Below are 15,540 nucleotides of genomic sequence, written 5' to 3'. Positions count from 1 at the left end.
CTGTAAGGAGTTTGTATGTTCTCCCCGTGTTTGCGTGGGTTTCCTCCGGGTTCTCAGATTTCCTCCCACACTCCAAAGTCATACAGATAGGGACTCTAGATTGTGAGCCCCAATGGGGACAGTGATGCCAATATATGTAAAGCGCTGTGGAATCAATAGCGCTATATAAGTGAATAAATCTTATATTATTATTATTCTTCATCAGGCATGGCTGTTTTTGCATTACAGCTTAAAAACGTCGTCACAGATACTATGTGTATCCGTAACAAGCTTAAAATCACCCCCATACCACTCCCCCCCCCCAATCCCCATACCAGTCACCATCTGCTTTCCATAACCTCGTAATTATTAAATCAGCATTTCTCCCTGGAACTGACTTTTAGAGTAAATGGAAAAGACAAACTGAAAGTTTTATTTGCAGAACTGCGCAGATACAAGTTCCTGGAATTTTTCCCCCCGAAATATCAAAACCCCAACAACCCCCCTATTCCGCTTCCCATCAGAAAACAAAGCATGTGTAAGGTATAGTCTCACTAGAAGAGATGCAAGGCCGCTCCTACAGAGAGTGTTATGTATCTGGGTGGTGCGACATGGAGACAATAGCGGCAGCGGCCGCCTGAGCGATCCCAGCAGGTGCCGAATTGTACTTGTAACAAAGGATTAAGACCTGAAGCTGCTGGAAATAGAACACGACGCATTGATGTCTGGAATGCAGCACTTTAGGGTTTAGCCCACCCTCAAAAGGGTTGGGGGGTCCAAAAATAGTCATCAGTCCTGGAATCTAAGTAGCTAATTTGGTAATAAAACCCTATCCCAACAATCAGGAGGATTACGATTACATCTCCTATAGGAGGTTTTTCACCCAAGTTCCCCAACTCCACAACCCAGGGTACCATGAACGTAATGGACTGTGTAAGGTATTGAAGCTCAAACCCATTCCCTTTTTGTCATGGATAATCCATTTAAAAGGAAGTCCTTTTGCACAAAATGACTGTTCAAACCAAGCACAGGCGCAAGATGCACCCTTGGCGTGGCAGAGCTGCTTAACCCATCTTCCTGCCGACTTGTTTTGCATTTATCTCCATCATCCTCTGGATCAAGCCAGAGCTGGCAATTAAGAGGGTGCGCGCAAGGGTGGCACCAAGCACCTGTGCTTGGTTTGAACAGTCATTTTGTACTGGCAAGACTCCTTTTATCGAAAAACTGTCCGAAAACCCATGTGGAAGCTGTAATTACAAGCATATCGTGTTCATGAGAGCGCAACCCCTGGACGTACCGAATGCCGCCCACCAACCCCACGAATAGTATACAACTAAGACAGTGTTCACATGGGGGAAATATCCTGTCCCAAAGCATGCAGTGCACATCTATCGGCCTCTTCTCCGGCATGTGCTGGGCCTATAGGGATCTGTGACCATGTGACGTGAACACAGCCTAAAAAGCTCATTATTGAAAATTGTAACAAAAGCTGCAATAACGAATGAGTTACATTTGTTGGGGAATTTTGGGGAAGGAAAAGTGGTTAATATGATGTTTTTTAAAATAAATAAATAAAAAAAATAATAAAAAAAACCCCTACAAATCAAATTTAGTTGCATTCTAAGCTCAAAAAAAATAAAAATAAAAAAAAATTGGCCTCCTGGAAAACGCTTATCTTTGCGTTCATAAATCAAGAACAGTTAATAATGTCCCTGAAATTCAGCCGCGTTCCTGAGCATTCGGCAGCTAATCTCTGATAATATAAGCGGCCGACTCCACCGCGAGCAGATGGGCGAGAAGAGAAAGCGGAGGCTTTATTGACGCTCCTTTAAATACCAAGAGCCAACAGGTTGGTTGCCAGGCAACAATAATTGAGAGATAGATATCTGATAGAATCCAGGAAATGTCAAATAAAAAATATATATATTGTCTTGTTAAAAAAAGCTAAAAAAAATGCAGAGAAAAACAAACAATTTAAGTTTGTGGGTTTTTTTAATAGGCAAAATCAGGCAGAATTTCAAAAGCAGGTTGATTAGAATAAAAAAAAAAAAAAAAAAAAGATATATAATTTCTTCCATTAACAGTATCATGCAGATCCACAGGTTGCCTATGGTACTGCTGCTCAACGTCATTGAAGTGAATGGACCTGAGCAGCAATACCACAGACAACCAGTGGACAAGCGTTGGTCTCTTTTTGAAAGACACAGAGTCATGTTTTCCTAATCAGTTTTCTTTATTGTGTGAAATTTTATTAAGAGCAGAACACTAAATTTGGGTCAGGAGCCTTAATTCATTGATTAAACTTGTAGTAACCTGGTTGACCTTGAAATACCCTTCTAGATTGGTGGTCCTTAGCCCCAATTTCTAGAATGTTTTATCTTGCCCAAGCCATAATGTGATCTCAGGGTGATCTGCTCCCGGTGAAATCTGTAGAAGGACCTGGCAGCAAGTAATCAAATTTCCAACAGCTCCCCCGCAGGGGAAGTTAAGTATTACATCGTTCTCAATGAAGACAGCAGGAGAAACTCTTGGCTTTGCTTAATAGATAAGACCTTTCACCTTATGTTATTCCACCTTCTATTAAATTGGAGTCTTCTGATCCAGACAGAACTCCATTGGGAACCCATAAACTTTGAGACCTCATACCAGCGGGCACCTGAAGATGAGCCTATCAGAACATCCATTACACACTTACATCAAGGTTAATTCTAAAGAACCATTTTTTTTCCTACATGATCTTTAACTGTCCTTCTCTCTGCAAGCTCCCGTGGGTTTTGTGGAACATCTCAATGACAAGCCGGGCCAGATTCACCTTGCAAGTACACCGCCGCTTCATTACAACAACTACAGCAAAAACTGCAAACCCCAATAGACAGAAAGCAGCAATATACAAAGTTTTCGATAGAAGACAACAAAGCCATCAGAGAAGATGCCCATCTCCCCCGACTTCACCCCTCCCTCCCATAAGCAGATGTTTCCTGCCGCTTTCATGATGACTAGCGGTAATATTGGTGTCACAGACTCGAGATTTCTAAATGATTTTAGATGGCAGAAGTAATAAAAAGCAGTCCGGGAGACATTGAAGGTTATTCCGCGTGTCACTTGTAGAAACAATTTATTTCCCTAAAGAGATTTGGTTCAATATTTATTCAATTTATAAAAGAGCAGAAGTCGCCGGCGTCATAAGACTGTCAGATATCACCAGCAATAAAACGGGATCAACTTTGCCTACCTGGGGTTACTCTTCAGAGTGTTCACCAAAAACTCGTGGAGGTCTATACCGGTGGAATCCGTGTATTCTTGGCTGGAATCTGAAATAAGAGAGATAATTGATGGAATAAGCGATTCAGGGGCAATTTAACAACAGATCGGGGGGCAAAACAATGAGTCAGGTCCCAGTTTGTACTTCTCAAAATGTCTTAAGGATATGGCAGGAGTCATCTTAATGACCATAGACAACTCTGTGGTCCTTAACCAAATCAGTTTTATGCGGAAAATCACTGGGCTTCCAAGACAAGAACTATAGATTAGATTTATGACGAACAATCTATCGGTATCTCTCCATCTACAAGCCAAACTCAAGGGGTCATCATCTGGATCTTCTAAGAAACCTAGGTATGGATGCCAATGCTATCACCTTGTACCACTTTGGAACAATTTGACAGCTTTCAGGATCTTCCAGCCCCCAAAGTATGCTGCACATCAGCGAATGCCCCTTTGTGCCTTGTGTCATTGTACGTCTACCATTTCTAACTTGAGAGTTCCAACTGGACAGTTCTTGCTGTTGACACCGGTTTACATTTTGTGTTAACCAAAAGGTGCCCATATACACCTGTCAACTGAACCCCCGCCCCCTCTTCAAATACATGCATGTTAGCTTAGTTTGGTCAAACATTCATATGTTTTCAACAGGGAGAGAGAAGTAACATGCCGCCAGCCTATCGAACCAAGACCAAAAAAATATAAACAAAAAAGGTCTGTTGTTGAAATTCCGATTCTTCTTTCTCCCGACATCATCTGATGGATGGAGAATCGAGAGGCCCCCAAACAAAGTAGACGGTAGTCCGGTCTAACAGAAATTGCCAATTCCAACCTAAGAAAACTGTATGATCAATTTGGGGTTTGGGTTTTTTTTAGCCCTAAAGTCATATAAGACCCTCAGAAACCACTGGATGAAACTGGTCTAGAATTGCTGATTGCGGTTGACAACTTGATGTTAATTGGGACCTTCCAACTCTCTGACACCGGATTAGGTAGCTGGTATTGCAGAGGAGATAAGCCACTGCCAAAAGGTGGCCTGTAATGGCTTTCTCCATTCCACCCACTGAAAATACATCAAAGTAGGGCCAAGCAGGGGGAGCGAGAGGTCTGCCGAGAGACTACTCAACACACAGCTCCATTGTGTGTGGCCGGTATTGGAAAAATCTGTAATTTGGGTATCAGCTACTATGAAATGGGCCATCAACAGCAACCAATCGGTCACACATCAAATCCTTAATTAGTTCAACATGGCTTTAACATAATTAACTAACAAGATGACAAGACTTAGAAGTAAATTTCTTCCCAGATTAGAAAGCCATGCAGGAAAATTTGCCCTAAACCACAAACCTCGAGAAAGCATTTTACGCGCGGATTTTTCACTTCCTTTTTCCTTTTCTGCTTCATCTTTGGAAGGTTTATCCTCTTTTCCAGGGGATGGTGTAAGCTGGATTGATATTGGCTCCTGAAAGTTTGGAATGGGCTCCTTAAAAACAAAAATAAATTCTAAACATTAAAATAAGGGGCACAAAATGTGCCAGGATATCAATCTGATGCATGAAATTGAAGACGGGAAGGGAGAGTCTCTTACAATCTCCAAAGATCTGTTGAAAAATTTAATTTAAAATACATAAATATTGCAAAAAGAACCCTAAAATACCGTATATCAAATTAAATCTCTTAAGGGAATACTATTCCGATGCCATCTAAAATTCCTTTAAATACTGAAAGACGGGGCTCTCAATCTAGGTCAATATGGCCACGTCTCCAGCATGAAGAGTCACATTACATGCCATTGTACCATATAGATAAATGGGTTATACAAGGTCTGCTGCACATAGGGCGCCCTAAGAGTCATAGCTCGGTGGAAATAGTGGCTGCATAGGTGCTTCATGCAATATGAATAATCATTTATTTTGAGATCAGAACTCTCTATGGACCTGAATATTGCGAGGCAATGAAGGAAATTTAGATGCCCCAAGTCACCATCACACCCCTGCCATATGAAATATGGAGGAGACTTGAGAACTTGCCTCTTTCCTGAGGCTGGGTTCACAACGCGTTTCATCGCTTAACATGACTTAATCTGAGGCTTCCATTTGAATCCTGATTTTCTCGATTTGTACCCCCAGTACAGCATAGACTTTAACGAAGGAAAGAGAAGAGATTGACCCAAATGGTCAAACAGAGTCCAATTTTTCTTATTTTGGACACTCTTTGCCTCAATTAAAGAGGTTGTCCACTACTTTTACATTGATTGATGACCTATTCTAAGGATAGACAATGTCTGATCGGCCGGGGTCCCACACCCGGCAGCCCCGCCGATCAGTGTTCCCAGTCCCAGCAGGCAGCCGGAAATGCTCAGCTCTGGCGATGCTCCGTCTTCAGATAGTGGCCACGGGCAGGAACTGCACATCCTCCTATTCAAATCAATGGGAGGCGTATGTGCAATACACAGCCATGGCCACTATCCGAAGACTGTGCAGCTCCGGAACTGAGCATTTCCGGCTGTCTGCTGCCATTCCAAGGACCAAGAACAACTGATCCGTGGGGGTGCGGTGTGTCGGATCCCACCCAATCAGACATTGATGACCTATCCTAAGGATAGGCCATCAACGTAAAAGTAGTGGACAACCCCTTTAAAGCTTTGTTAGGGGCAAATCTGAATATCACTTTTTGGGGATTCAGATAGAATCCCCCAATAGAATAATGAAACGGCAGCGAAAAGCGATGTGAACCCAGCCTACGTAAGTATATAGGAGATGAGAATAGAGGTTAGTACATGCCCAGATTTATTTTGTATCCCTTGAAATAAGAGGATCACGCATTTTAAAAACCAAATCCAATCCTCATAAAACATTCATATTTAGGAAAGCCCAGACAAGAACATTGGGAGCCACTAACAAATATGCCAAGTGTCTAGCCACTAGGTGATATACATGCATTATTGAACCACACAGTCTTCCCATTCGGAAAGTTTACATTTTTAATGGATCTGCAAAGCTCTAGCAATAAAAATCTCGTCTGCAACAAACCAACTGCAGTGAAGGCGATCCCGCCATGGTGTTCGACAGTAAAAGAGTCAAGGTAACACTCGGAAAACTTGAGAGTAATTGCAGTTCAGACTCTGTCTTCATCAAAGGTAGACATCCATTAACCAGCCCGTAAACCTCGATGACATATTAAAAGCCCATCTTACCTAAAAGCCTGAGTAGTACACCAGGGGATAGTGCTGGGAGCAAAAGTTTAATATCTTAACACAATAAAAGAAAAAAACAAAAAAAAAAAAAACAAACAAAAAACGACTTGTGTTCAAGAACACAAAATGCCGCGAAGTAATACGCCCAAAATACGTTGTAAAATTTAATTAAGAAAAAACTATTTTATAAGAAAAGTTCCCGATGCCAGATCCATTATAAACGGGCATGAACGCAATTCTCAAACTTACAGCAAAAAAAGTTACATAAATTATCTAAAGTTAACAAAAAATTCCTAAAATCACAATTTTATTCCAAATTCTTAATAACCATTAAGGGATATAAACACTCAAACACTGCCCTTAAAATGGTACCCCAGAGTGGGAGCAGGGATAACGGAGGGGGTAAATGACAGTACTGCAGTGTCCGGATCAATAATCCTTTTGCAGGTTCTATTCTAGCACATATAATAGTTCAGTTTGGACAAGAGAGGTATAGCATTTAGAGTAGGAACCAGATGAGAGTTACACCTTGACGTGGTATTTGGGCACAAGTAAATTTGGCCACCTTTATTTGCCAAGTAATTAATATTTTTCAATGGAATCAATGGTGCTCTATATAAAAAAAAAAAAAAAACAACAATAATAATAATAATAATAATAATAATTTGCCAAGTAATTCATATTTTTCAAATACATTTTTTCTTGGCAGTAATGCGTACTCACATTCCAATAATCACCATCTACATTCTTGTTTTTTTCTCCTTCCCTTTACTTGAGTGCAACTATTTTGGATATTGTATGTCATGTTCAGTATGCAGCAGTTCAGACTATGAGATTAAGAAGTGCTGGCAATTTTTTCTACTTCGGATCAATAATAGGCCTCAAATTCCCTGTCGCTATCCCTAATAAACCACCCTACCTGGTTGCGGAGGTCGGCACCTTATATAATGTACATGGCGCCCCCACTCACTGTCGACTCTCCCTTGGAGTCCCTGAAACTGTCCCTATCTCGCTGTACGGTCAAACCACCATCAATCCACTAAATTAATGCAAAACCCATCATGAACATCTCAGTATGGTGCCAAAAGAAATCGCCTGCTGGTTTGGTACCGATACGGTGAGACAGGGACCGTTTCAGGGACTCCAATGGAGACTCGACAGTGAGCGGTTGTGCCATTTACGTTATATAGGGTGCCGACCTCCGCAACCAGGTAGGGTGGTTTATCAGAAATAGTGGAAGGACATTTGAGGCCTATTATTGATTCGGACCTGCAGTATTGTCTTTTACCCCCTTCCTTAGCCCCGCTCGCACTGTGGGGTACCATTTTTAGGGGAGTGTTTGCGTGTTTATGTTCCATAATGGTTATTAACAATTCTGAATAAAATTGTGATTTTAGGATTTTGTTTTTGTTAACTTTATATTTGGAATTCCTGCAATAATCTCCTACAGTTAGTTAGTAAAACTTATCTGGACCACAAAATCTGGACAATCAAGTGTATTTTCAATAGGGAGAGTACAGTAAGCCTCTCCGGGGAAAATCAACATGTCTGATCCTTCTCTCTTCCTACATCTCGGCTCATCTCTGGAGAAAACCGACATGTCTGATCCTTCTCTTCCCCAACATCTCGGTTCATCTCCTGGGAAAAAGCGACATGTCTGATCCTTCTCTTCCCCGCCATCTCGGCTCATCTCCTGAGAAAGTCGACATGTCTGATCCTTCTCTTCCCCGACATCTCGGCTCATCTCCTGAGAAAATCGGCATGTCTGATCCTTCTCTCTTCCTACATCTCGGCTCATCTCTGGAGAAAACCGACATGTCTGATCCTCTTCTTCCCCAACATCTCGGCTCATCTCCTGAGAAAGTCGACATGTCTGATCCTTCTCTTCCCCAACATCTCGGCTCATCTCCTCAGAAAATCAGCATGTCTGATCCTTCTCTCTTCCTACATCTCGGCTCATCTCTGGAGAAAACCGACATGTCTGACCCTTCTCTTCCCCAACATCTCGGTTCATCTCCTGGGAAAAAGCGACATGTCTGATCCTTCTCTTCCCCGCCATCTCGGCTCATCTCCTGAGAAAATCGACATGTCTGATCCTTCTCTTCCCCGACATCTCGGCTCATCTCCTGAGAAAATCGGCATGTCTGATCCTTCTCTCTTCCTACATCTCGGCTCATCTCTGGAGAAAACCGACATGTCTGATCCTCTTCTTCCCCAACATCTCGGTTCATCTCCTGGGAAAATCAGCATGTCTGATCCTTCTCTTCCCCGACATCTCGGCTCATCTGAGAAAATCGACATGTCTGATCCTTCTCTTCCCCAACATCTCGGCTCATCTCCGGGGAAAAAGGACATGTCTGATCCTTCTCTTCTCCGACATCTCTTGGGGTAGAATATAGAGGCTTTCCATGCAAATTAAGATGGTGGCCTTGTCCTGCTGAGGACTTTAATCTAATACGGATGGGGCTTTTACAGTAGAAGATATCTGGACAATTTCTTTCCAATCTGACCAATCTCACACTAATTTGGCATTTGTTCTTGCCAACTGATCTGATGCGTAAAAATGTACCTGCCATTCACAATGATGGCGACTTGCCAAATATGTCGGAAATACACATTCATTATAGGGTTAACAATGATGTCATTTTAGGGAGATCATAACAAAAGGAGGCAGATAGGAATTGTCTTTGCTCTAATAAAATATCCATATGTATAAATATTGAACTCATGTTTGTTCTTCAGGAGCACACCACCTCCGACTTGGGAGGGGCGGGACAGTGCACTCCTGATGATTGACCGTTCGGACCAGTGGCACAGCTGAGCTACTAGCCCAACCTTCCCTGGAAAAAGCAGCTCTGCCTCCACAACACTGGAAACATACAGTGGGACTGAAGCCGGCCAGATCCACGCAGCCTCAGAACATCCCTTACATTGCCTTACCTAGCACACCAGCCACTGCAAAGGTGGCCGACACCCAGCTGTAAACCGTAGAATCGAAAATCCTTTTTTTCTTGAGAACGGAGAGAATTTTTAATACGAAGTAAATTGCAAAGTTGCTTGTTTTTATAGGTACTTTGTATTTTTAACCATTTAAACAAACCCAACACAACCCCTTTAATTCATTATTTGCCTGATTGGTCAGGAATCTTGTGTGTAAACCCAGCTTCAAGAGTTCCCAGCATCCAAGAAACACGAGGCTTTCTTGGAAACCCAATGCTTAATCAACAAGGGATAACCTAATTTATAGATACATCTTCCTGTATTTTATTTATAATAGGCTTAAAAAAAAAAAAATTATATATATTTTTTAGGGTTACTGATTTAACAATTCTGTAGAATACTATGAAATAATCAGTCATTATAAATAAGTTATATCTCCGAACAGTCCTGAGGCCATGAGTCATTACACGCACTGTACGACTACGGGAACGCTTCTCATTTCATGTCACATTCTGTCTCTCCCTCGCCAAGTGCCTCCATGTATTGCTCATAACCACCACCGTCATTTCAGTAGGTCAACCTGCAAGGTCACCCTTATATTAACTTTAAGTCATGCTGCAATATTGCAAAATACATTAAGAATCCCAATAGCTTGACAACACGTAATAGATTTACAAGCCTCAGCCCCGCGGTAAGCTGCCGAAAACATTATTATAGAGGGATGGGAAGATACACTATGCAACCTGGGTACTTTGCAAAATTAAAAACAAAAAAATAAATTATAATTATATATATATATATATATATATATATATATATATATATATATATATATATATATATATATATATATATATATATATATATATATATATATATATATTTATTTATTATAAAAAACATCTATATATTATAATTTTTTTTTTTTAATCTACATATACATATATTATAAAAAATATCTATATATTATAAAAAAAATTTTATCTACATATACATATATAAATATATATATTATAAAAAATATCTATATATTATAATTTTTTTTTTTAATATACATATACATATATATATATATATACACACATACATATACCGTATTTTTCGCTTTATAAGACGCACTTTTGTTCCCCCAAATTTTGGGGGAAAGTAGGGGGTGCGTCTTATAAGCCGAATATACGGGGGGGGGGAGGGGGGGTGGTATATATATATGTACCCTGCAGCGTCCAGGGGAGGTGGGGGCAGCAGCTCTGGAGCACAGTGGAACGCTGCGGGCTGCTGCCTTTGATCTCCTGCACCCGCTCATATAATATGCACAGCCGCTGTCCATCTCCAATGGTGCTGAAATCGCACGCAGTGAGGGGCTGGTGAGCGGTGCATATTATATGAGCCTGCGTCCCAGTGTGATCGCACATGCCCACCCCTGTGTTAGATTTGGCCCCCAGGCTGCTGCTCATTCTAAAATAAAAAATCTTTACTCACCCTGCAGCGTTTCTCCTCGTGCCCCTGCTTCCAGTGTGATCAGGCAAGCAGAGATCTCAGCCTGCTGTGCCGATCACATGACCGCACTGACAACCAGGAAGTAAGGAAGAACAGAAGCACGGAGCAGACAGGAGGGAGCTCAGCACTGCAGGAGATAAGGAAAGAGGGGTTTATTTTACTTTGGGCAGCAGCCTAGGGGCCATATCTGACACAGGGGGACTTGTGCGATCTATAGGGGCCCATGGGCAGCACTATGGGGGCGATATCTGACACAGGGGGACTTGTGCGATCTATAGGGGCCCATGGGCAGCACTATGGGGGAGATATCTGACACAGGGGGACTTGTGCGATCTATATAGGGGCCATGGGCAGCACTATGGGGGCGATATCTGACACAGGGGGACTTGTGCGATCTATAGGGGCCCATGGGCAGCACTATGGGGGAGATATCTGACACAGGGGGACTTGTGCGATCTATATAGGGGCCATGGGCAGCACTATGGGGGCGATATCTGACACAGGGGGACTTGTGCGATCTATAGGGGCCATGGGCAGCACTATGGGGGCGATATCTGACACAGGGGGACTTGTGCGATCTATATAGGGGCCATGGGCAGCACTATGGGGGCGATATCTGACACAGGGGGACTTGTGCGATCTATAGGGGCCATGGGCAGCACTATGGGGGCGATATCTGACACAGGGGGACTTGTGCGATCTATATAGGGGCCATGGGCAGCACTATGGGGGCGATATCTGACACAGGGGGACTTGTGCGATCTATATAGGGGCCATGGGCAGCACTATGGGGGCGATATCTGACACAGGGGGACTTGTGCGATCTATAGGGGCCATGGGCAGCACTATGGGGGCGATATCTGACACAGGGGGACTTGTGCGATCTATAGGGGCCATGGGCAGCACTATGGGGGCAATATCTAACACAGGGGGACTTGTGCGATCTATAGGGGCCATGGGCAGCAGCATGGGGGCGTTATCTAACACGGGAACGTGTGCAATCCATAGGGGACCATAGGCAGCACAGGGGAACGTGTGCCATCACAAGGGGGCTATATTCAATATAAGGGGGCCATATCCAGATTAAGGGGGCTAATTTTAGGATGGGGGGCTATGAGGGACATATACCCTATATGATTTGTTAGAGGGACACTGGCATTATAAGATGGACCCCATTTACCATTAAAAAAAAAAATTCTCTTTTCCTTCACCAAATTTGGGGGTGCGTCTTATAATCAGGTGCGTCTTATAAAGCGAAAAATACGGTACATATATAATATATATATATATATATATATATATATATATATATATATATATATATAATGTATATATAGATATATTACACACGCTAATAATAAATAATCTCAACAGGAAAAAAAGTTAAAACTTAAAGCATAAATATGTAGCTAAAATACAATAATCATAATAATAATAATAATAATAATAATAATAACAAAAAAAAAAGTTTACAAAAATAGATCAGAAAAGAGTAGAGGAAACCGATACATTACCTGAAAGTCCAAGGGGGTATCAGCTGTGGAAGGAGGAGGCGATTCTTCACACACAGCCAGACTCCGCACTAGCTTTAACTTTGAGCTTGACTAAAGAAAGGGATTAGAAAATGATCACATATGAAAAGTAGTAGCAATGCTTCAAAAATAGAGATATTTTGCTTCAAAAATAGATATTTTTGCCTTCACAATGCATTGGCAGCATTCAGCAAGTACATAAGCGTTAAATAAAATAAGCAAAGAACTAACAATAAATTTGTAATAAAAAGCCAGAAAAAAAAAAATAAATAAATATACGAAAGCAGGCAAAAACAGACAATTTATGCCAAGGACACACACAAAAAAAAAAAGCTAATATGTAATTAGCATGCCACAAACAAAACCTATTACTATACCTTAGACCTTTTTCCTGTTTGCCCCAAAGGCTGAACTGAGCGCTGTGAAAATAAATATATATATATAGATTACAAAAAAAAGTGACTATACAGATTGGAGGAGTTTAACTAGCACCCCCCCTCCCCAAATAATAATAATAATAATAATAATAAAAAACCCTTCCTCTATGCAACAAGGAAAACACCAATGGGATTCATGCCAAGCCAAAAGCAAATCATTAATCTTAAATTATAAAGACCGGCTGAATTAATCCCATTTATGTCTCTTTCAAGGGATAAGGCAAGAAGTTACAAAATAAAAAAAAAAAAAAAAAAAAATATATTATATATATTTTTTTTTTATTATATATTTTTTTTCCTCTTCCATTTATAAACTTATTGCCTTATCCCTTGAAAGAGATATCCACCTTTCTCACACACACACGTATGTATGTATGTATGTATGTATGTATGTATGTATGTATATATATATATATATATGTGTGTATGTGTATATGTGTGTGTGTGTGTATGTGTGTGTGTGTGTATGTGTGTGTGTGTGTATGTGTGTATGTGTGTATGTGTGTATGTATGTATACACACACACACACACACACACACACACACACACACACATACATATATACACACATATATATGTATTTATCCACACACGTGCATCATACATAAAGGACTACATTGATCTTCAGGTTTTCGCCATGTACACCCACCACACATGAGCTAATGCTCTCAGCCCCCACCCCCATTTTAATAAGTTAGGATGTAAAAAAAAATAAATAAAAATTGGAAGTCTCTCCATTTAACAGTATTTTCCACTACCCATTAATAAGACAAGAGACTAATAACATCTTTAAATAGTTTTTATAATTTGCCATACACTGATTTTTGCTAAACCAGAAATTACGATCGCAATCTTCTTTTGCAATTAAAAGAAATAAAAAAATTAAGAAAAAAAAAATCAATGTAATATGAAAAAAAAAAAAAATATATATAAATAAAAATGTTCTATTTACGGCTTACTTTTTGATTGATCAAGTTAATATGAAAATAAACCCTACAGGTTTTAAATGACATTTTAATAAAAAACGCATCAACAGGAGCCTTGATCTCGGATATTGACTCGGGTCCCATGAGATCTGACCCACAGACATATAATTAGCTGATATTTTGTTTTCATTTCCCTACATTATTACACCAATCATGCTACATTCAAGTTCAGAAGTAGATTCTACTGAAACATCCACTTGAGTCTCATAATAAAATATATATTTTTATTTTAATTTTTTTATTATTTTTTTGCAGGGGAGTTGTATTTATTCACTCCATGTCTTTGTAAAAGTGTGATGTATTAAGATGGGTGGTTAATGTGATCAATCTCCCCGATCTTCCAGTTGCGCGCTCTCCAACCTAAACTAATTCCAGAGGCTTGATGTGTCAATTATGAAGCCAGAGTGCAGGAAAGATACTTTATATCCTTCCTATATTACCCTGAAAATGATAAGCAGTCAATTGAGGCTTTCAGACTCATTTCTTAAGGCAAGCTGCTTATAGCACTGACATTTTTATTTTATATTTTTTTTTGGGGGGGGGGGGAGGGTGTATTACACTAATTTGTTGAAAAAAGATGTACAATTTTCTTTTAACCCATTTGCCAATTAAAATAAGATAAAAAAAAAAAGAGTATTCTAATCTATAAAATATAAATAAAAAACCTTCTCTGCCACTAGAAAGTGAACTAATTATATTTAAGCAATATTCAAGTGACCCTTAGCTAGGCAACATATCCCGTGTTCTGCAGATGGAGAATATCACAGGGCGCACAGACAATAAGTGAAGGCAAGAGCGGCATTCCAAGATCTCACTTTAAATCCTCTCTTGATTGAATGTGTCCCCATAAGACCTAGAAAAGACTAGAAAATCTGTAACCTGCTCCAGCTGTAGGCATTACATCAATCCATGGCGAGATTTCCAAGCAGGACCATCATGAGGGTCAGGAATAATCCTTGGGCCAACGATTAGGATGACCAAATAGGTGGAAGAATGTATAATATTGTATGGAGTTGTTAAAGATAGGTGTCGCCAAAATCGATACAACCCAAACTATTTTCACTATTCTACATCCCTTCCCGACTATCAGGCGTTGAGTGAAGGTTGGACTTTTCCCGTAGACATTGGATAGTCATGGCTTCATACAAAATAGTTGGGAATGAAACACAACTGAGACAACTGATGTCCATGAACAACATATGGGCCGTGAACAAAAAGTATTTTTGGTACCGGTGGTTCTTATAGCCTAGCGGGTAGAAGATGTAGATACTAAGTAGATTCTTCGCACCAGTTTTATCACCGGATGAGGCTATATATAAACATGACCATATTTAAAAAGGTTCCCGTAAATTTCAGAGAATTTATTATTTTTTGGATACAACATGGTTTTACGGGAACTTGACACCAAGACCTAAACCAAACCATATCACTGGCAGTTGGCCAGAAGGTACGCATTACCGGGGTTAGGCTCAAGGTTGAGGGCTCATACGAAAAGTCATGTTTTTAGCATGAATCGGATTCTTAAAACTACTTGGAGCCAATTACACTATAATCTCAGATTTTGGTTATTTTGACTTATCTGACATTGGCCCATAGATTATAGAACATTACTGTTCACCCAACACCATCTCAAAAAGAGGAGGAAAGTTGGGTTCTTTTTTGTTTGTTTTTTTAAGGACCGCTACTTTTTAAGTCAACGTCTACACCCATT

The 15,540-nt window shown here is 40.4% G+C and overlaps 1 protein-coding gene across 9 annotated transcripts in view; it reads right to left on the bottom strand.

Annotated features, from left to right (window-relative positions):
- The window catches only part of R3HDM1 (R3H domain containing 1), a 132,134-nt gene that overhangs the window by 49,940 nt on the left and 66,654 nt on the right, over nucleotides 1–15,540 (bottom strand). For all 9 annotated transcript variants that reach the window (XR_012724725.1, XM_075317152.1, XM_075317144.1 and 6 more), the window contains 4 exons: nucleotides 12,783–12,824; nucleotides 12,388–12,477; nucleotides 4,588–4,723; nucleotides 3,212–3,290 (listed from right to left, as the gene is read on the bottom strand). Coding sequence is in view for 8 of the 9 variants with exons in the window: in XM_075317152.1 (XP_075173267.1) it covers nucleotides 3,212–3,290; nucleotides 4,588–4,723; nucleotides 12,388–12,477; nucleotides 12,783–12,824 (347 nt within the window). In the remaining variant the exon portion in view is untranslated. The remainder of the gene's footprint in view (nucleotides 1–3,211; nucleotides 3,291–4,587; nucleotides 4,724–12,387; nucleotides 12,478–12,782; nucleotides 12,825–15,540) is intronic.

This window comes from Anomaloglossus baeobatrachus, chromosome 7 (assembly GCF_048569485.1).
Source record: "Anomaloglossus baeobatrachus isolate aAnoBae1 chromosome 7, aAnoBae1.hap1, whole genome shotgun sequence".
Lineage (NCBI taxonomy): Eukaryota > Metazoa > Chordata > Amphibia > Anura > Aromobatidae > Anomaloglossus > Anomaloglossus baeobatrachus.
This window is presented reverse-complemented; position numbering and strand designations above follow the sequence as displayed.